General features: G+C 40.8%; 1 protein-coding gene across 4 annotated transcripts in view; it reads right to left on the bottom strand.

Annotated features, from left to right (window-relative positions):
• The window catches only part of LOC141955374 (ephrin type-B receptor 5), a 101871-nt gene that overhangs the window by 21382 nt on the left and 59691 nt on the right, over positions 1 to 20798 (bottom strand). For 3 of the 4 annotated variants that reach the window (XM_074895219.1, XM_074895292.1, XM_074895310.1), the window contains 11 exons: positions 12509 to 12633; positions 11221 to 11383; positions 10222 to 10336; positions 7415 to 7470; positions 7180 to 7299; positions 6543 to 6790; positions 5397 to 5612; positions 4231 to 4380; positions 3890 to 4083; positions 2540 to 2695; positions 1126 to 1515 (listed from right to left, as the gene is read on the bottom strand). In XM_074895219.1, coding sequence (XP_074751320.1) covers positions 1407 to 1515; positions 2540 to 2695; positions 3890 to 4083; positions 4231 to 4380; positions 5397 to 5612; positions 6543 to 6790; positions 7180 to 7299; positions 7415 to 7470; positions 10222 to 10336; positions 11221 to 11383; positions 12509 to 12633 — 1652 coding nt within the window. In that variant the 3' untranslated portion in view covers positions 1126 to 1406. Of the gene's footprint in view, positions 1 to 1125; positions 1516 to 2539; positions 2696 to 3889; positions 4084 to 4230; positions 4381 to 5396; positions 5613 to 6542; positions 6791 to 7179; positions 7300 to 7414; positions 7471 to 10221; positions 10337 to 11220; positions 11384 to 12508; positions 12634 to 20798 lie in introns of those variants that run through there. The other variant, XM_074895238.1, reaches the window with a different exon arrangement.

Raw genomic sequence — 20798 nt, 5'->3', positions numbered from 1 at the left:
TCTTTTTATGTAATGTCCTCACTGGGGTCTTGCTTAACAAGGCCATTTCAATTTTCCTTCCTATATGTTGGTGAGGTGGACAAGCATATAGTTTATGAGTTTTCCTCTTGAGCTCAGCTTCAAGTTTTCATAATCTTGCATAAAGATAGACACAGTTCTGAAGCTCTGCTCCTCCTCAAAGCAGATCTTTCTTTAAGCAGATACTTGTCTGTCTCAAAGGAGACATAAACTTTGTAATTCTGGTCTTTTCCATGCACCTCTACTTGATAACATAGTTGAGCCCAAGGCCATTATTATTTGTCTTTTAAGGACTGAATTGACTCATAGGACTGATACACTTCCCTCATCACTCTTGACATGAACTTTTTGAATTATTTTTATCTCCCACATTCCAATTGCCTATTTGGAGTTGACTACTGCATGTCTGCATTTATTTAATGAACTGTGCCCACTGATGTAGCTGGTTAGGGTGAGAAAAGAACAAGTATTTTTCAACAGCAGAGGGCTTCAGATTTTTTTGTCACACTCTTCAATGTCGGTAAGGGGGTCAGAAGAGATAAAAACCCAAATTCTGGGTGCTCAGGATTTCAGAATATCACAATTGATGCCTTGTTTCTCTCTCCACTTGCAGATCCAGCATGATGGATTCTAGGAATCCTTATTGTTCCATTCTGTTGCAGTACCATAGAGTTGTGTAGCACCAAGAACTTGCTCTTCCTTGAATCAGCACAAAGGGTTAGTAAGTTTCCCTCCTAGATCATGGAGCAGACCCAAGAACTACACATGAAATAGCACAGAATTTTGAGCCCTTTACTCTCAGTCTCTTCACCAGGTGACATGTCTTATTGCTTGCCATATATTGTGCACTAAGTGGAACTTGAGTTCCAGACCAAGCTGGTAACTTGATGCCTGATGTGACAGCCTGAGACTCATCTCAATCTGAGTAATAATCTCTCAGACCTTTGGAAAAAAATGGTTATTTTTTTGTTGCCTTCATTATGTCTTTGCAGCTTTGCTGGGCTCCCAGCCACAGATAAAGCCTGCTGATAGCTTTGTAAAGTCATCTGATACCTTTCATTGGCAGAGAAGAAGTAACAGGTGCTTGTGATCTGTCCAAGCTATTATTCCATCTCCTCCCTATGTTATAGTAACTTTCCCTTCCCCAACCCATTCCCAATGTATGATGTCAGCCACATTTACAAGCCACCGGTTATTCAGCTCTGCTTTCAAATCATGGCAAGACTTCATTTTTGTTCACGGAACAGGACATGTTGCATGCATTCTTTGGGTGCATTAAATCTTCAGGTAGCATACTGACATCTCTTTTTCTTACAGTGAAAATTCCCCCAAATTCCCCCCGAACTTTTCCAGAGTTTGAGACTAGTGGAATAAGGATGGTGTAAACATCACACTTCAACTGGTTCAAGCTGATTCAAATGGACTCGCATGAGCTGGATGCTGTTTAGTATCTTTTTCTGGTGACCAATGAGGGTGATGCCAATACGCTGGATATCTCTGTAAGAGAATAGAGGATGTGGAAGGTATTAAAATGGACTTATTCTGAGCAGTCCCAGTCCATTTCCCTGTAGATCCAAAATGATGTGTATGGATATATGTGCATGTGTATCTTTGAGAAACAGTTGACAAAGCATATGCTTTTGCTTGGTAAATGTGTAAGGCTGAAAGGGGTGTCATCAGAACTTAGTAGGTTATAACACAAAAAGAAGCAGTGGAAGTGGGCCATGAAAATGACCAGAGGGCTGGAACACCTCTCCTGTGAAGAAAGGCATGTGGTTGTTCAGCCTGGAGAAGAGAAGGCTCTGGAAAAGATCTCCTTGCAGCCTTTCAATATAAAAAGGGTCTTACAAGAAAGATGGAGAGTGACTTTTTACCAGGGCCTGTAGTGACAGGACAAGGGACTAAACTAAAAGAAGTTTAGACTGGACATAAGGAAGAGTGGTGAGATGCAGGAACAGGTTGCCAGGAGAAGTTGTGGATGCCCCATCCCTGGAAGCATTCAAAGTCAGGTCAGACAGGGCTTTGAGCAACCTGATCTACTGAAAGATGTCTCTGCTCATGGAAGGGTGGGTTGAACTAGATAGTCTTAAAAGTTCCCTTCCAATCCAAACCATTCTATGATTCTAAGAATGTTCCTTTTCCTGACTCCTGTCTTCTACATAACACTACAATCCAGTATATGTTATGGTGATTCTACACATCTCCTTAAAAGTGGTTATTACATATGGCAGCTGTCATGAACATTCTGATGTAACACTCTCTGCAACACTGACAATGTTTTGTATTGTACACAGGATCAATATTAGGGCTTATAGAAACAGACTACAAATCTATAGTGGTATTGAGGGTGTCCAGAGGCCCTCAGATAAGAAACAGTAGTTACTTTGCTCTGGCTTCCCTCTCCTTTTCCATGTGTAGGTATTCTCCATATAGTCCTTACTAAATACTTCCCAGACTGCCTTCACTTTCTGCATGGAAAACTCAGTGTCTGGTATCTTCTGATCTCTGCCCTTCTACTTACTCCAGAGTCATGCGTGATATCACATCAAATGTAATCAGACCAGCCTGGTCAAAATTCTCCTTGTAACGACTCATCTTGATGGCATCCAACCACTCATGGGCGTTGCTGAGTGAAGGGAAATCTGGAGGACAGTTCCTCAGGAGAGGCTGAGATGGTCTGCAAAAGAGGCAGGTTCTAAAAACCCAAGTTATCAACATCAGCTGACCACACTACTATCTTATGAGGGAGAGAATGCAACCTCTGAAGAGCACAGAATGGAGAACAATGATATTTGTTCTTCATGCCCTGATTATTAAAGTGCCACCTTGATGCCCTGTTTCTAGATTACCTGTGTTCCCTTTTCTGCCCGAAAACAACCAACCCAACCCAAGAAATCGATCCTTCCTTCCCATTTTGTTCTCTTTAAGGCACATTCTCTTCCTGTTGCCTCAGATCTTTCCACAGTTTCTGGGTCTAGATCTATTAGTTGGGCAAAGAGTTGCAGTGAGGAAGTTTTTGAGGCAGAGATGAGACCTTATACCTTTTTACATTTGTGACTAGCTCTCTCTCTCCTAGATGCACTCCTTGGATGAGAAGGTAACCTATGAGTTGAAGAGTGTGTTGTTTCAGCTCCAACACCCATTAGATAAGAGCACAGCAGTAAAAGGCCAAATAAATTACTGTTCATACATGGCATTTGCTATTTTCCCTGTCATCTGAATCTGTCTCAAATCTGTAACTCTCTTCATGTGTTGTTTTTAGTAAACTGGGCATGACCAGGCACTTTCCCCTCCCCAGCTGTTAAGTATATTTCACTGACACAAGGTTTATAACCACAGTGAAAACCCTTCAGGACAGCAGGATGTAATTCAGTCATAAGCCCAACAGCCATCTAATCTTGGTGCAATTTACGCCCCTAGAGACGTCTCCTTTGCTGACCTCTGGTTCCATCAGGCTGCAAAATGCAGTTGGGAAAATATGGGATGCCTTGCAGTGCTAATTAGTCTTAGCTACGTATTTCCTTCCCTCCATAAGCTAAGGTCTCCTCATCACCTCTTGTGTTCACACAGTATTGTGCAATCACAAAGTATGTTGTGTAGCTGCACTCAGGTGTGTTCTTCGCTTCATTCATTAATATCCTTCACTCATTCATCCTCACATTCAACACTCACAACACCTCGCCACCCATTAAGTGAATCAGGATATACAGTTTTTCCAATGCTCTCCCTCATTTTTTTCCTTCCTATTTATTCCCAGTCTCCGATGAGAGGGTTGAAAAAAATATTATATAGTCTGATTTACTGATTTCTTTTCCTCATGACGCCTACTGAGATACAAACCCTATTATTTTGCACTAAATTCTCATCTCACCTGCTGTTTCCAGTGCCAGTGGCTTTGAGGGCAGATGGCTTGCGGATCATTTTATCTAGGGCACTGACTATTTGCTCAAATTTGGGTCTCTGGACCCGCTCCTTCTGCCAACAGTCCAGCATCAGCAAGTGCAAAACAGTTGGGCAGTCTGGGGGTGGTGGCAGGCGATAGTCCTGGTCAATGGCATTAATTACCTGCAGGAAAAGAAGAACAAAGCTTTATCCCAGCTGGGAAAATAAAAGACAAACAAGCTTCAATCAGTTCATGATGTATGACTTTCTTCCACTTGAACTGATACAAGACAGAGGCAGATGTACATTCTCACCACTTCTAAAACTTACATCCTGATTAGACATGTCCCAGTAAGGCCTCTCACCGTAGGACATGACCTCCCACATGACAATGCCATAGCTCCAGACATCACTGGAGGATGTGAACTTGCGATACTGGACAGCTTCAGGGGCAGTCCAACGGATGGGGATTTTGCAGCCCTAGAAAGCAGACAGAGAGCAACCAGAATGTTAACAGATAAGGACTGTTTGTGAAAATGACATCACTGAGCAGTTGCCAGTAGCATGACACAACTCTGAGCATGGAGTGCCGGTTCAGTTGATGCTGTCTTGTAGACATTGTTGGTTTAAATGCAAACCATCTTCAAGGTTTGCACCTTGTTCTACTGACAAATATAGATGAAGAAACAGAACCATGCCTCCTTGCTGCTACAAATCCCATTATGTATTTTAACTTTTATAGCTCTTCTCTGCAGCATTTGAGAGGTGGCAGATAGTAAAATCCTCCTGAAAGTCACAATAATTTGAAAACGTAAAGATATTTAAACAATTCCAACCTGCAACACCAAGGGCAGATATACTGAGTAACTAGTATTAACTCCTTCCTCTTTCAATCTTGAACTCTTTGACTGCAGGCTTGACCTGCCAGACAAAATATCATTCAGGTGCTGGTTCTTCAAAACACATGGATCTAAAACCTGTTTTATTTTTCAGTGACTGAATTCTTGTTCTCCCACCACTTCGTATGTACAACAGGTGTCAGAACTTCATACAGGCAATAAGTTAATTCAATGCTTGGTTGAAAACCCATAAATATACTTATGCCAGTTATATTTTCTGTAGGAAAAAGATAACTCTTTCCTAAAAGGGTGGTAGTACAGGACTTCAGTCCCTCCTTCAGTCCTTTATACTTCCTGTAAGAAGCTAATGAAAGGGGAAAGATAACACCTACTTCAGGTTATGAAGTTTGTCCTATTCACCATCATTCTACAAAGAACATCACTGAGACTCTATATCACAGAGCTGAGTGGATCAGATATTCAGTTATTTTTGTTTTTTACTGGTTTGGAACAGATGTCCACAAGACAGAAGGCTCTACCCCACTGCTCTCCCTAGTCTCAAGATGGAATAAAAAGGGTACACCAAATAAAGAAGGAACACAGGAAAAAATTATAACTGGAAGCACTGCAGTAACTCACTCCATAGCAGTAACTCACCGGAGCTCCAGTATAGGTGGGATTTGAAGCATCATCCTCCAGAAAGCGGGACAAACCAAAGTCTGATACCTTGCACACAAGGTTACTGTTGACTAAGATGTTACGTGCTGCCAGGTCACGATGCACATAGTTCATGTCTGAAAGGTAGTGCATGCCAGCTGCAATCCCCCGTAGCATTCCCACCAGCTGTAACACACTGAACTGTCCCTCCTTCTGCTGCAAGTGAGGAGGCAAACAGGTTTTTATAACCACAAACCATGAAGCCAACAGGGAAGACTAACAAAGAGCAAGGTAACAAGGTGGATTATGAAGTTAGAGAATACACTAAGCTAAAATCTGAAGGTTCAGGGATAGCAAATAAGAAAGAAGGGTGGGCTTAAAGCAATCTCAAATGAAGTCAGACACTAGTGATCTTTTTCTGAAGACAAATCTCATCCTGTGGCCATATCCTCCTTTAGCATCCCATGCCTAGTCACATTAACTACTAAAATGGCTAAATGAATGGGAGCAATCAAACCTGCTCTTACTGTTTTAAGATCTTTACAATGGGTTCTGTGCAATTCTACACAATGGGTTCATGTGGTACTCAGAATGTACCTGCCAAAGCATTTGTGGTTGAATTAGCATATGAATCATTAAAAAAAAATAAAAATAAATCTACATACAAAAATACCTGTATTTATGTTTCATTACTAGAAAAAACACTGGAAACTCTGAGTCCAAAAATAACTACAAGTTTCATTACTTCATTACAATGTTGAAACTTGAAAACATTCAAGTTTGAATGAAGTCTGAAAAACATTATTAGAAAGGCAAACTTTGGAGCATGCACATAAGTAACTGGAAGGCTGTGTACAAAGATAAACAAACAATTTAGGACTGTTTACCATTAATTATTTAAGCTGGAGAAGTCTAAAATAATGAAGACATTTTATATGATGGGTGAGCTTTTGGAATATTTTCACCATGTTGGCCCAAATCCACTTACTCTGGTAATTTGCTATCATTTCAATTGCACCTGAAGAGGGCAACTGAGGACTTATAGAGACAGGAGTGAAGAGGAAGGACAGGCAAAATTATCAGATCTGAGACTGGCACACAGCAAGATGAAGAGGTAACGGTTGTGGGAGACTCTGGTTGTGGTACCCTGAGGAAGGAATCCAGTGATCCATTCTCCATGAACTCTGTGACAATCATGACTGGTCGGCTCTTGGTGACCACACCCTCCAGATGGATGACATTGGGATGCTCAAATTGCCCCATGATGCTGGCCTCACTCAGGAACTCCTGACGCTGTTCATCTGTGTAACCTGACTTCAGGGTCTTAATTGCTACTGTGTATTCACGCTTCCCTGGGTGTTTTAGGCGCCCAAAGCACACCTCGCCAAACTCTCCTGTCAGGGAGGGAAGAAACACATCTCAAGTAAGGAAACACAGCAAAGAATTTTAGTCAGGTGCACTAAGACATAACTACTGTGGAAGACTTCAGGCACTGCTTTGAAATAGGGTTAATGTTTGGATTAAGGTAAAGTTGGTGAAAGCTCAGGTTGGAAACTACATCTTCAGGGCTCAAATACGGAGCTCTGAGTCTCAAAGGGTGCTTTACAGTTGGTTCGGAGCCAGCATCTAAGGGTAGGCAGGTTAAGATGAATTTTGGTAAAAATTAAGGTTAGCTATCCTGAGACACTTGGTATACCATGGCTGGGTCCATTTCAGGCCAGTAGTGTGACAGGTTTCAACATGAACAAGAAGGCACTTCAAAATCTGCAGATTCTCATACTACCTGATCCAATGACCTCCTCAATCTTGATGAAGGACACATCAATCTCCTTGGCAAATTCTCGAATAGCTTCACTGGGATCTTCATAGGTTGAAGGATCAATGTAATACTTCACTCCAAGTCCTGCAGTGGAGGAGACAGCCCAAAACATCACCAGAATCAAATTCATTAACACACCTGTGTTAATGAGTCCTGAAAAGTGACAGGCCCTTGCCATCTGTTGCTTAAGAACTCTTACCTCGTGAACTGATATACTGCTGCAGGCGGTCTGTATATGGAGTCTCTCGCCTTTTACTGCAGGATATAAAGGAAAGAAAAGTTAAAACACACACGAGTCTCTCATAGGATGTTGGGATAGGCTTTTTCAATGCAAGACTCAGAGAATCCTTGAATTTAGGCATAGAAGATGGGCATTAAGATCCTGCCGATCTCTTGGCAACCAGTGCAAGCTTGTTTTTTAGGTGGTAGTTTTCACACCACTGTTTGAATCCCCACTTTAGATATGATAAATGATAGAGCCTCCAGCCTTATTCTGAAAAAAAATGTAATAGTTTAACATTACTGTCTTGGAAGTATTCTTGCTATTGAGGATAAATTTGCATTTTAATTTCATTTAATTATGACAAATTATTCTTTTAATTTCTAATCTAAGCCATCTCCTGTGATGCCTTTTAAGTTCTTCAAAAACATTCTAAAAGCCATTTACTCTAATGCTTAATTTGTATAAATTTCCGCCAAAGATTAAATCATCTTTACTTTCCCTCCCGGTCTCTTAACAGCATTTACTTTGACTATTCATTTTATAAGCACGGTACCCAAAACCAATCACACAGAGTCAGAAGGACAGAAATCTGTTCCATGATGTGATTTTTGAATGTGCAGATCAAAACAGGTATGGACTTTATTACTGTAATATTTATTATATAAATGCATCTAATTTCCAGTAAACAGGTCCTTCTCAGCATAGGCATTTCTCAGAATTCATTCTCCTCTTAAACATGTGTGATTCAAGCATTTTTTTTTCCCACATGACCTTTATTTTTAGAAGTTTCATCTTATTTTTGGTTTGCTCTAAACATTTTTTCCATTTTCAAGTTACTTCCTTTGTTAACAGCAGTGTTCATTTTTTTTTTTTTTCCAGAAATGTACAATTCATTCTTTTCTAAATCATACTAATTAGACTAGATTGCAAATCAAACTCTGTGGTATCCTGTAGTATCCCTGCTATGTGCATGGATTTGTGTCAACTCATGCTTTGCTATTTCAGCACAAGACCTTCTAGCAGCTGATTCAATTAGCATCTGAAGACAGAGTATCATGAATCATTATGTTACTTTACTAACACAACTAATACTGTCATTCTAACAGGTAACTTTGTGTATTACTTGTCAGGCTTACTTCTTTAAATTCTGCTAAGATTGCAAAACCACAGACAGTTCTATCTTCAAAATCTGTTCTGTGGTGGAAAGAAAGTGGCTTTACTGGAGGCCTATACCTAAGAGCTCTAACTCTGCTGTTGCGTATGAAAGTCAGGTCTACATTCATGTTTTGTTTTGTTTTGGTTTGTTTTGTTTTTTTAATAGGTTATCTGACATACTAATGGTCTTCCATCATTAAAAAGAAACCCAATTAGCTAAAATAGGTGTTTCACACTGTATATTGCCTGGAAAATGTGTATCAGCAAACCCAAGTTATAATTATAGAATTTGACTCTACAGATATTCAACCTTTTAAAGAACTACTCTTTTCATGTGGTGTTCCTCATGTCCTACATCTTCAAACTTACTTTTCTTATCAAAAACAAATTTAAAAAAGAAATTTGGTATCTCCACTTTTTCTGAAAAACTGTCTATTAATTGCACATGATTCTTTAAGTATAAATGAATCTTTTTAACGATATTTCCTTTTATGTAGATACATTTACAGAAACCTATTGATGTCTTTCCCCAAAACAGTTTTGGTAAGATGAATTTATTCTGGGTTTGGTTTATTTTTTTCAAAAACTATATGCTTTATTGAGTTGTGCACATAATATCACATTTCCAACTGTAACAAGAAATTATATTTTTTACAGTTCAAAGCTGCAAAAGGAGGCAATAATGCAAACATAACAGTACTTGATAATTCTTTTCTTTCCAGAAAGAAAAATATTAAAAGAGAATATACACAGAAGGAGAAAACAAATGTAGAAAAGGGAAGAGAACAAAAAAGAATTAACTACAACTAGATGTCACCTTCTAAAGTTAAGTAGTTCATACATTTTTCTAGGTCAGCAGAAAAAGCAAAGAAGTCCCTCTTGTGCAGAGGCAGAGAGGAGCATAGATACAGAAATCCATTACTCACAATCTAGGGGATTAAGTTCAAACTTCAGTAAATTCAAGGAGTGAGTAATGACTGTTTCTTTACTTCAAATAACAAAATCCTGTTGTTACTTTTGTACCTCTACTTCTTTTTCTCTCTTTAAAATTTCTGTCCTTTTTTGCCATAACGTATTATCTCTCCATTGACTTATATGCCCTTTTTTCTTTCCAAAATGGAAAGTGGTATTTTGCTTTCTTTAACTTGTATTTTATGAGGTAGTGTTCCATGGAACTGTTGGGGTGGTACAGATTTTATTCTTCAGCAAATGAGCTATTGGATCTTGGTCCTTGGTTAAAGAGTATTTAGCACCTTCTAAATAAGTGTATATAAATACTCCACTGGTCCTTCTTCAATACATTGTTTCATTCTCCACTTGCTTGCCTAATTTACAGTCCCTTCTTCACAGTGACGTATTTAAATACTTTTTGAATACTAGCTTTAAAATGCTTCCCTTGTGTTCATATTGCTAACTAGCCAAATATAAGCTAAGTACATGAGTGGTTTACCAAAAGAGAGGCTCCTCAGATAGGAGTAATGGGGTAGGATCTTTCCTTAATTAGAAAACAGCATCTTAAGGACATCTGGATAAATGTAGATCAGGCTGTTTCCCTTGGGATGGGGTTATGTAGCGGGGGAAGAAACTTCCACTGCCTGCAGTGCACATGAGCAGGTCAAAGAATTCACCTCTTGAAGATGATGGCAAGGATGGCAATGGCAGCAATTACCAAGAAGGCTAGACCACCGAGCGCTGAGCCCACGATAAGCGGCAGTCGGTCCTGCACCATCTCCGAGCGCTCCCCTAGCAAGGAAGACACATGCATACACACACACAAATGCAGAGGACAGGAACTGTTAGAGTTTCCCTTCTACTCAACTAGGTCTCACCCATAACTCCATCCCTACCAGCCCTTTGCTTCCCAGGCTAGTGCTGGCAATTCAATGAATGCTTGACTTGGTTATCCCTTTACCCCTTCAATCAATGTGCTTCTCCAGTGCCTTCCTTCCTACTTTTGAAAACCAGTGCTCCCTCTGAATCCACTTTTCTTTCCCTTGGTCCACTGACACAGAATCACAGAATCATTCAGGTTGGAAAAGAACCTTGGGCCACCTGACTAGTCATTTAAGTATAGGCTAGCTCTACACCTGGGATTTGATCCTATTGTCCCTTATTAATTTAGCTTACAGATGACATCCATGAGTACCTTTGATCCAAACCAAATTGTATCACAAGGTAGTATGTTGCTCTCCTCACGAATAGATTGTGATACTGCTGGAAGGCAAGCTTCTGAGTATATGTCCTGTGTCCCACCTGTCTTTAAGGCTTTCACAGAGCATTCAGCTGTAAGACATCCTAGGACAGCTGGAGACCAAACTACAGCAGTGTATAGTGCTATGTACTGTAACACCCTCCTAAAGAGAGTTCTGCTGACACACTGCTCCTGCTGGTCAGAGGCAACAAGGAGTAGGACTGGGGAATATGGTGGTAGTGTAAACAATACGCTCTGACAGCATAAAGCTTCTTTGAGTGAACAAATCTGTATCTGCAAATTATGATACACAGAAATACAAGTTGAGTAGGAGTGTCTGGTAGCAGTTCTCCAGAGGATAAACTAATATACTCAGGGACACACACAAATGAAAGATGGTCAGGTGCAGATCTGAGTACAAAATAGTAGCACTTACCTCCCACTGAAGTCTGGAAATACATCTTTCCACTGTATGGGCCATTGCCCACTGCTGTTCTAGCTCGTACTTGGAAGGCATAGATCTTGCCTGGGCTCAGATTTGATATGGTGGCCATGTTGGTTTCGCTAGTCAAGGTGAATGAATTATCCTCATCTTCTGCCTGCAAACGTCAGTGACCAAAAGGAATGTGAGACTCTGCCCACACTGCTCATTCTCCTCATCAAAGAACGTTAGTTTTCATGTTGGCTTGATATTCTTTGAATCTGTTACAGAGACTCCCAAGAACAACTGCTATTCCAGACCTGACTTTTTTACATACTGCTTGTTGCTCCTCACTGGTGCTTTTCGTTCTCTTAGGCCTGGGCTTCCCATAAAGTTCTGGCAAAACCCCTCAGTCCTGACCTAAACAGGAGTGAATGACAAAACTACGCTGTCCTGTGGTTCCTTGCTAATCATATCCATAAATAAGCCCTGTACCATCCAGAAAATTTGCTTTCTACAAGCTCTAAACTCATCTATTCACCTAGGAGAATCCAGAACAAGAACACATATAACACTACATCCAGGAAACTGCCAGACATGTTATTACAAATAGCAGCCATTTTACTGCTAGAAAAATAGTACCTCTGGACAATCTTGAAAACATATTTATGTGAAAAATCAAGAATATAGAATGGGAGCTTGTCTGAACAGCCCTGCATACCTCTTCCTCTCAGATCATCTGGATTAGGAGTCATGAAAGATGTGAATGGAGAACAGCTTTGTATTTGGCAACTTGTAATTCCAGCACATAGCAGCAGGTAACTGATATCTGCCACTTAGTAATGAAAGAGTGTATTCCTTCTCCCAGAATTTCTTAGAGGCATCTCTTCAGGCATAAATGGGGACACAGGACTTTCCTCCACAAACACATGACAGAATGTTGCAGTGAGTCCAATTCCAATATACACATTTGGAAACTTCAGTTCTTTTCACTGTTATTTGTGTCAGCTGGTGCTAAACTTACGATTGTTAGCCATGGCTTTTTAGCTTAGCTACAAGCATCTTCTCTTTTTTTATTTGCATTGTCCCTAGATGGTTCCAAGTTGGGATAGACTGATGTCAGATGAAGTGTATATTATGAACACCTGGTTTTGCTACAGATTGTTCTTCTCTCACAGTTGAAGCATTTTTCCCCACTTTATCAATCCTGATCCAGGGGTGTTACCTCCCAGACAGAAGATTTCCCTGTTCTCTTTTGCATAACAGCTATATAACAATCAGCACTGCATCACTTTCTGCTTACCTTGTCAAAGTAGCGTAGCTGGTAATCCAGGATGATCCCATTGGGCTGGTCTGGCTGAGGCCATGACAGTGTGATGCTATTAGTAGTACGACTCACCTGATGCATCATAGGGACAGCAGAGGGGACTGGAATAAAAGAGAGGAAGGAGAGAATAGTCATTATGATGAGTTAATAAATTAGGTCAGCTCTTCCTTTAATTTCCCTTAATTTACATTATGAAGTACTTTATAAAATAATCAGAAAAAATCCAGGCATAATTCTCTCTGCTGGAAGATACAGTCACTGACAACTTGGACAGAAAGAAACTGAAGAAATCCACATCCAACTGATAATGCACAGGAATTATGAAATTATCTATATTGTAGCTGGAATATTATTCTGATCTTTGAATTTGCAATTTTTGCATGCAAGATGACATGGTGTTCAGTGACACCGCCTTGTTCTAGGACCACACTTGGACAAACAATGTGATAGTGGTCAGAGCAAAAGCAGAGCATGCTATCACTCTTCTGCTTCTCCCCCAGATCATAATTCTTTGCCTGGAGAAAAAAAAAATCAAGTATGGGCTACCAGAGTAATGGAGGCCTTTCTGATTGCAAACCAGAAGACAGAGGCAGATGAGTGTTAAGGAACAGACTTTGAAGCATTCCTCAGTTCAGTGGCCCAGTTCAGATGCAGATCATAGAGAATGAAAGCCTCTCATTTTCACAGCCTGATATGCAGCCTTGTGTTCAGACTTGCTCCTGGATCTCAGATCAATCTCTGTCAGGACTGTTGCCCAGATGTTAAAACTACCGCTGTATTTGAGACTCTCAGTAACTCTGCAGGCCACTGAACCACAGAAGTCCAGTCTGAATGGGCTTCTAACTATCACTACTGTCTGGAACTACCACCTAAAGGTCACTGTTAAGTGTGCATGTGTGGAAGCTTCATATATATTTTTTTTCTGTCTGTTCTTAAATAGATTGCTAAGTTTCTGTCTTTTGGTGAAGAGGCCAGCCTGGTATACTATCCAGATGCAGCTGTTAGCTCTCTTGATTCCATAATGATAATAAGTGCAGATAGCCTGTGTCAGATATTAATTATTGTAGGAAAAAGTCAACTTCCTTTTATGTAGAAAGAAAGAATCTGGACATCAAGCATAAAAGAGGGCTTTGGAAGCATAAATCTGAACTGGAAAGCAAGCAAGAACTTGTGTCTACCAATCTTAGAAAACTTGATTGGCTATTCTAAAAGTCTGAAGTTCAGTTCAAGAATTTGAGACTTGTGTAATTGCCATTACTTCTCATTATCCTGAAACTCATTAAATCAGTAGGAAGGAAACAAAACATTATCTTAAAGATAACATAATTAATGATTTCAAACACTGTTCCCTGAATTAAAATTAAATTACAATGAGAAACAATCCAAGCTACTATTTGGATTTTGATTTTAATTTTTTGTCCTCCTAGAGGCACCTTTTACATGTTCTGAACACAACAGAAGCACAGAACACCTACTTAACAACAGGCCCTTTCCTGAAGTAGTTAGTTCTAAAACATATCCTTAGAGCAGGAGGAAAATGAATGGCTGTTAAAATCACTTGCATGGGAAGCTTTCTAGAGAATGAAAATCCACGTCTACAGAAAACATCCACGAATTTATACGTATACACACACAGACATACTCTCCAGGTTCATGCAAAAGCTAAAAGAATATGAATATCTTAGGAAGAGATATGCAAACAAAAATTTCAGGATAATTAAAAGTGGATCTTTCAGCCTGCCAGCTATCTTTTCACAAAGCTCTTCTCTCTGCAAGCAAAATGTCATGTTGCCAAGGAACCTCCAGATAGGCAGCTAGGGAACCCTAATTTTCCTAATGGAAGTAACATTTTCAGCAACATTTAAATTTTCCTGAAAAAGCATACCAATGAAAAGCTGCCACCTAACTCCACTGGTTTTACACAATAGACAGAAACTTCCTTGATGCAAGGAATGAAGCAGAGACATTTGGCAAGTGATTAAAAACTGCAGAATAGCATTTTCTTCCTTCATTAACTGTGAAAAAGATGAAAGGATTGTTTTTAGTAACAAGATAAAATTACTCTGAAAGATGTAATTCAGATGGGCTCCAAACAGCTCAAGCAAATGGGAACCAGTTAAAAATGTAAATGAAAAAAAATGTAAGAGTATAAACAATAAAATGCTTTCTCTTATCCCTACTCCTTTTATTTCTTATGATTACTTGTCTTCCAAACAAGGCTGCAGAACTACTTCACCTGCTAATGACAATGTTGTGACAAGGATTGAAAACACCAGCAATTAACCATGACCATATGTAGCATTTCAGACAGAAATGAATACCACTGTATTCAAAGTATAATGTTAAAGAGAATGGGATAACTGATCAGTTAACTTTTGATCAAGACAGACTCCACTACATTTTAATGTTGTGAAAAGTTTAACTTCCTTCTGATAGGACATAAAGCACACACAGGGAGAGGTGCAAATGTAAATACACAGCTACACTGCCAGGGAAGAACCCACTTCCTTCTAGTTTCAAATGAAGATTTTGCAGAATGGTTGGAGTTAAAACTCCCCTCCATTCCAATCCTTCCACCTCCCCTTTCATTCTTCTCCTTGCTGCTTCTAACAGTTATTCTTCCCAACCTTCTAATTTCTTCCCAATCCACAATTTTTCCCCTACCTGCAAAGAATACTCCAAGTCAACTAGCAAAGTTTGACCTGCATTTCAGTTAAAACATATCCATTTCGATGTTAATATGTACTATTAATTTTCAGCTACCCATCAACAGGTTATCTTTTGTCAATGGTACAAAGACCTGAGCTGGCACTGTATATAGTACATTTAGGGACAGCAAAATCTGCACCAGAACAATGGTAGTATATGGTAATCTACATAGATGGGCAGTATGCATAAACAGGTTACAACTAGTGGAATAAGAAATACTGGGAAACATAAGAATAAATTCATTTGAGTGGCTTTACCCAGAGTTAAACTATGTATAACTCTTGACCATGTTCCAACAAGTTCTAGAATGTCCCCATTATCCAGTTATGTCCATTACTAAGGGTAATTGGTGGGCAGGATGGCCAGGATAATTCAGTCTGCTGTATTAAAAATAGTAATTCCAGTGATACGTACCTAATAAGCAGATACTACTTAATGCAAAAGCCTAAACCAGTAAAAATGCTAAGCAATAAAACTAGCTATGAATTTTTAATCTACCTCTCTGAGACAGATTTCAGACTTTGACATGAGTTTGCCTCTCTTTTAAGGACAAAACTTATGAAACACTGGCCAGGGAGCTCTCCCACCACCTTAAGTAAAAGAAGTATTTAGATTTCTCCTTTGAAAACGTTCATTCTAAGGTGATGTGAATACTAATACTAAGGTTATGTGAAATGTAAACATTTCTGGGTGGAATAAGTACATAGTTCCTGTCAGAAGTGTACGATAAATCTACTCTCCCAGTGTTAATAAAGTAGTAAATATAAAGTTCAAGTTTTTATGTCTTTACACAACACCTAAACTACTCTACCTCTTCTGCCACAGAAGTGTGAGACGGGTATTTTCCTTTGTATGCATGCTGACTACTAAAAACATACATAAAAGAACATTGTTCTGAAAGCTTGTTTCATGTATACAGGTATCCAGTTCTATGTTGATTTTTATTAATTTTGCTCTTTTCACATGGGGTTTATAAATGGAGACATGTCTGTGTCTAATGACAACTGAAATCACAGGGCTTGATTAAGTTCAGTCTGGGCAGTTGGACTAGACAATCATTGTAGGTCCCTTCCCTTCCCTTCCCTTCCCTTCCCTTCCCTTCCCTTCCCTTCCCTTCCCTTCCCTTCCCTTCCCTTCCCTTCCCTTCCCTTCCCTTCCCTTCCCTTCCCTTCCCTTCCCTTCCCTTCCCTTCCCTTCCCTGCCCTGCCCTGCCCTGCCCTGCCCTCCCCTCCCCTCCCCTCCCCTCCCCTCCCCTCCCCTCCCCTCCCCTCCTCCTTATTCACTGAGTGCAAACAATGTGTTGTGAGTTCAGACCTCTAAGGACTGACAAAGGTCTGCTTTCTATATACTATTGATAGAAGACCAAATGTATGAGAAATTCTTGCACATATAAAAACAAATTAAAGCTGTAAAGTAGTCCAAACAGCAGTTTAATAAAGCTCCCAGATTGCAAAATTTGTGGGCTGTCAGTTGCAACTCATTTACACGGCAGGCCAATTTTTTTCCTGGTAGCAAACAGGGGTGGACTTAAGATATTTTAAGGACCTTCAAAAGGCTACATTTGCTGACTTACTAATGTTTGACAAGTGTCTACTGTTTTCTAATAAAGCTGATGTACTGACTGTAGTATCTGCTCAGACCAGCAACACGTACCTGCAAGCCAAAAAATCTACTAAAACAACAGACTAGGTAAGGAAGGAATGTGAAGGAACTGCAGACTAGTTTAACAGTAGATGGCCATTCCCACTTACGCAGGGCACCAGCAAGCGCCATTCTCGGTAGACCATGAACATCTCTGGCATGTGACATTCAGCCCATATTCCGTGCAGATACCCATGACAGGCAGCTGAATCCCATCCCCAGTCAATATAATCAGTGGAACCTAATGAGTAATTTGGCTCACTCTAAAATGAAGACCCAAGGAGCAGTTCAGTTGCCCATACATTTGAGAGGCCCTTTGTATCCAGTCTCTCCGTCACCCAGATGGCATTCCAGTAGGTTCTGCGTCTTCTACTGCTCCTATGTCCTATCTGCTAGCCCTGAGCAGATAGATGTCTTGGCTACACCAGGGTGCCTCTGATGGCCTTAGATGCTTACATGTGAAAAACTGAACAGGGCTGAGAGTTGACAGCTGGAAGTAGCCTCACATTCAGAGGCACTGATCCTTAAGGAGGGCTTCAATCACCTTAGTATCTGCTGGAGGAGCAACACAGCAGGGCATAAGCGATCCAGAAAGTTCCTGGAAAGCATCAGTGACTACTTCTTGACCCAAGCAATACAGGAGGCACTGATGGAAGGTGCCCTGCTGGACCCCATGCTCACAAACAGGGAACGGCTCATTGGTGATGTGAAGGTCGAAGGCAGCCTTGGCTGCGGTGACCATGAGATGGTGGAGTTCAATATCCTGAGAGGAGTGAGCAGAGCGAAAAGCAAGCTCACAACACTGGACTTCAGGAGAGCAGACGTAACCCCTTTGGGGACTTGCTTGGATGGATAAGGGATAAGGCCCTGGAGGGAAGAGTGGCCCCACAAAAGCTAGTTAAGGTGCAAGGATTACATCCTCCAGGTGCAAAAGTGCTCCATACCAACAAGCAGGAATTCAGGCAAAAAATGCCCAGAGGCCTGCATGTTTGAACAAGGCGGGGCCTAGCTAAACTCAACATCAAAAGGAAGTATACCAAAGGTGGAAGCAGGAACAGGCAACCTGGGAGGAACATGGAGGCACTGTCCACACACGCAGAGACATGGTTAGGAAAGCCAAAGCCTACCCAGAATTGCATCTGGCAAGGGAGGCAAAAAGCAAGAAGGGCTTCTCTAAGTCCGTAAGTGGCTAAAGGAAGACTAGAGGAAATGTGGGCCCACTGCTGGGTGGCGCAGGTGACCTGGTGACACAGGACACCTTCTTCACATCAGTCTTTACTAGCAAGACCAGCCTTTATGTCCCAGACACCAAGAGGAAGTCTGGAGCAAGGCAGACCTTCTACTGGAAGATCAGGTGAAAGAATATTTAGGCAAACTGGACTTATATAATTCCATGAGCCCTGATGAGATGATGCACCCATGAGGGTGCTGGCTGAGGTAAGTTCGAGGATACTCTTGATAATCTTTGAATGATCGTGGTGACTGTGAGGGGTGCCTAAGGACTAGAGGAAAGCAAATATCACTCCTATCTTCAAGAAGAGCAAAAAGGAGGACCCAGGGAAATCTGATTTGCAGCAATTAAATATGATTTACATCTCCCCCACCCTCCTAATGAAGACAGTTGCAAAAAAAAAAAAAAAAAAAAAAAATAATCAAAAGAAGAGAAGAGAAAGACTATGACCTAAAATTCATAGTTACTTAGATTTTACATTTGCAGTTTTGGCCAACAAGACTGGACTGACTACAGTAGACACTAACTAGCCTCCACAGGCAAAGACTGCAGCTATCACACACCTTCTGAATCCACTTAAATCCCAGCCGCTGCCTCTGCACCCAGTCAGTGAGCTGCTTGCATCACAAGCACCTTTATCCCTTTCTAAAATTGCCTAAGATATGCTAGCTCACTGCACTCAGGACTTTAGCCCACAGATGGCAATAATAATTGTTCCCATGACATGAAGCTTTTCCTGGCAATGCCTCAGTCCAGCGACTCTATAAATAGTATATTAAAGGTCAAATCAGGAGGAAAGAGAAAAAAATCCCCTGGCAATCTAAATAGGCAAAAGCCACTTCCTTTTATTCCAGCAGTTGCAGTGAGCCTAGGGCTGTCTTCCCACACACAGTCAGAATCCAACTCTCATTTGTTTCTGAAGGATTCCTTTTTTCACACCATGATATTTTTCAGTTTTCATGAACCTTACATTCCCTTCTTACTGCAGTACACTTGCTGTGGTCCTACAACTATGCAGATGACTACTGTAGTCACTGGGGACAGTCATACAAATACCCAAGCTGAAGCAAGCCCATCATCACTAGGACTAGCATGTTTTGCTTTAGTGAACATAACTGTTTCAGGACCAACCGAGAGAAAGCCTGAACAAGAGCAGCTTCTCCTGAAACAGTTCCACGGTGTGCCTGCAGAACAACTTCACACAAAACACCAACACCAGTTAAGCCACAGGCCTTGTCACTGGGATAATAATGACTTGATCATCCCCTAGGCACGAGTACTTTCCAGGAAAACACAGATTTAGCTCTCATTGATTCACAATATCCAATGCATGGACAGAGGGTTGCAGTGCTAACACCTCAGGGGGCAGAGCAAGCAAGCTGTCAAGGTTACTATGAAAGGAGAAGGCCAAGTTCGGAGTGCGCAAGCGCTTTTCTCTCAGCTTGTCTCAGTATTTTTTTATATTTTGGCACACTGTCAGAATGCCATAAATAGTTCATCTGGGCACAGCTCATCTCAGAGACATTGACCCAATTTTCCTCAGTTCCCCTGTAGAACACCTGCCCCTGTGTTGCCTGTAATTGCTATTTGCCTGGCTGCTCACTGGAGACAAATTCCATCTGGGAGTCCAGAGGAGCAGTTTCTGACAGACTTCTAACAATTACAAATATCAAAACCAGCAGAGAAAAGTGCTGCAATCATGGATTTGGGGGTGGGGGTGGGGGGGTGGGTGATGAAGAAAATGAAAATGGGGAAGGGACAGACCAAGAACCAGAGAAGTTAAGAGAGAGAAAGAGGAATTGAAAAGCTCATTTGGACAATAAGGGCAGAGAGGAAATCTTCTGAGAGCAAAACCAAATACTGCAAGATGAGAGGGACCAAGAAGGAGAGTTGGAAACGCCAGCAGAGCTTTTATGTACCTCCAGCAGTGTTTTTAGGGAAGTGATACAGGTGACACTGACTTTTTGTACCCAGATATGATTTGGAATTGAGCTGGGACACAGGAAGAAATTTAGAAGAGCATAAAATTGCCCTCTTCTTCAAGTGAGACAAGTGATCTGTTTCTTATACGGGAGTTCTGACCTCTACCCAGAGGGGTTTTGAAATCTCCCTCCTTGAAGAAATTCAAAACTGTTCTGGATGTGGTTGTGGGCAACCTGTTCAAGGGTGATCCTGCTTGAGCAGGGCAGCTTTGGAAAGATGTCCTCCAGAAATCTCTTCCAACCTCAGCCATTTCTGAATCTGACCAGACAGTTGAATCACTCGCAGTACTGTGTAGCTATCCATGGACTACAACACCATTTCAGACAACTGGCTCATAGGTCCTCTCTTAATTGGAATTCAAACTAAACCCTTCCAGGGCCTTTGTATTCTTTCTAGTTATTTATGTTGTTTCTTCCCCTTCCATTTCAACTCATAAGCTTCTGAAAGCATCCAGTGACTCTCATATTTCACACTGTTTGATCAAATTTAGCTATGCCTCCAATATTCTCTAATATGCCTCTATATTCTCTAATAGTAGCCCCAAATCTACCACTCCCACATTCTTATCTCTCCTTTGTTATCTCTTCAAGTATCCTATTATTGTCCTATTCTAAGCCAATGGCATGAAGACCTTTGTTTTGTTCCATGCAACTTTCCACATATCATCTTCAGGGATGATCAGTCTGAATACAGCATGGAAAT

Source organism: Athene noctua, chromosome 1 (assembly GCF_965140245.1).
Source record: "Athene noctua chromosome 1, bAthNoc1.hap1.1, whole genome shotgun sequence".
Classification (NCBI taxonomy): domain Eukaryota; kingdom Metazoa; phylum Chordata; class Aves; order Strigiformes; family Strigidae; genus Athene; species Athene noctua.
The sequence above is the reverse complement of the archived record's forward strand: the minus strand, read 5'-3'. Positions and strand labels throughout refer to the sequence as shown.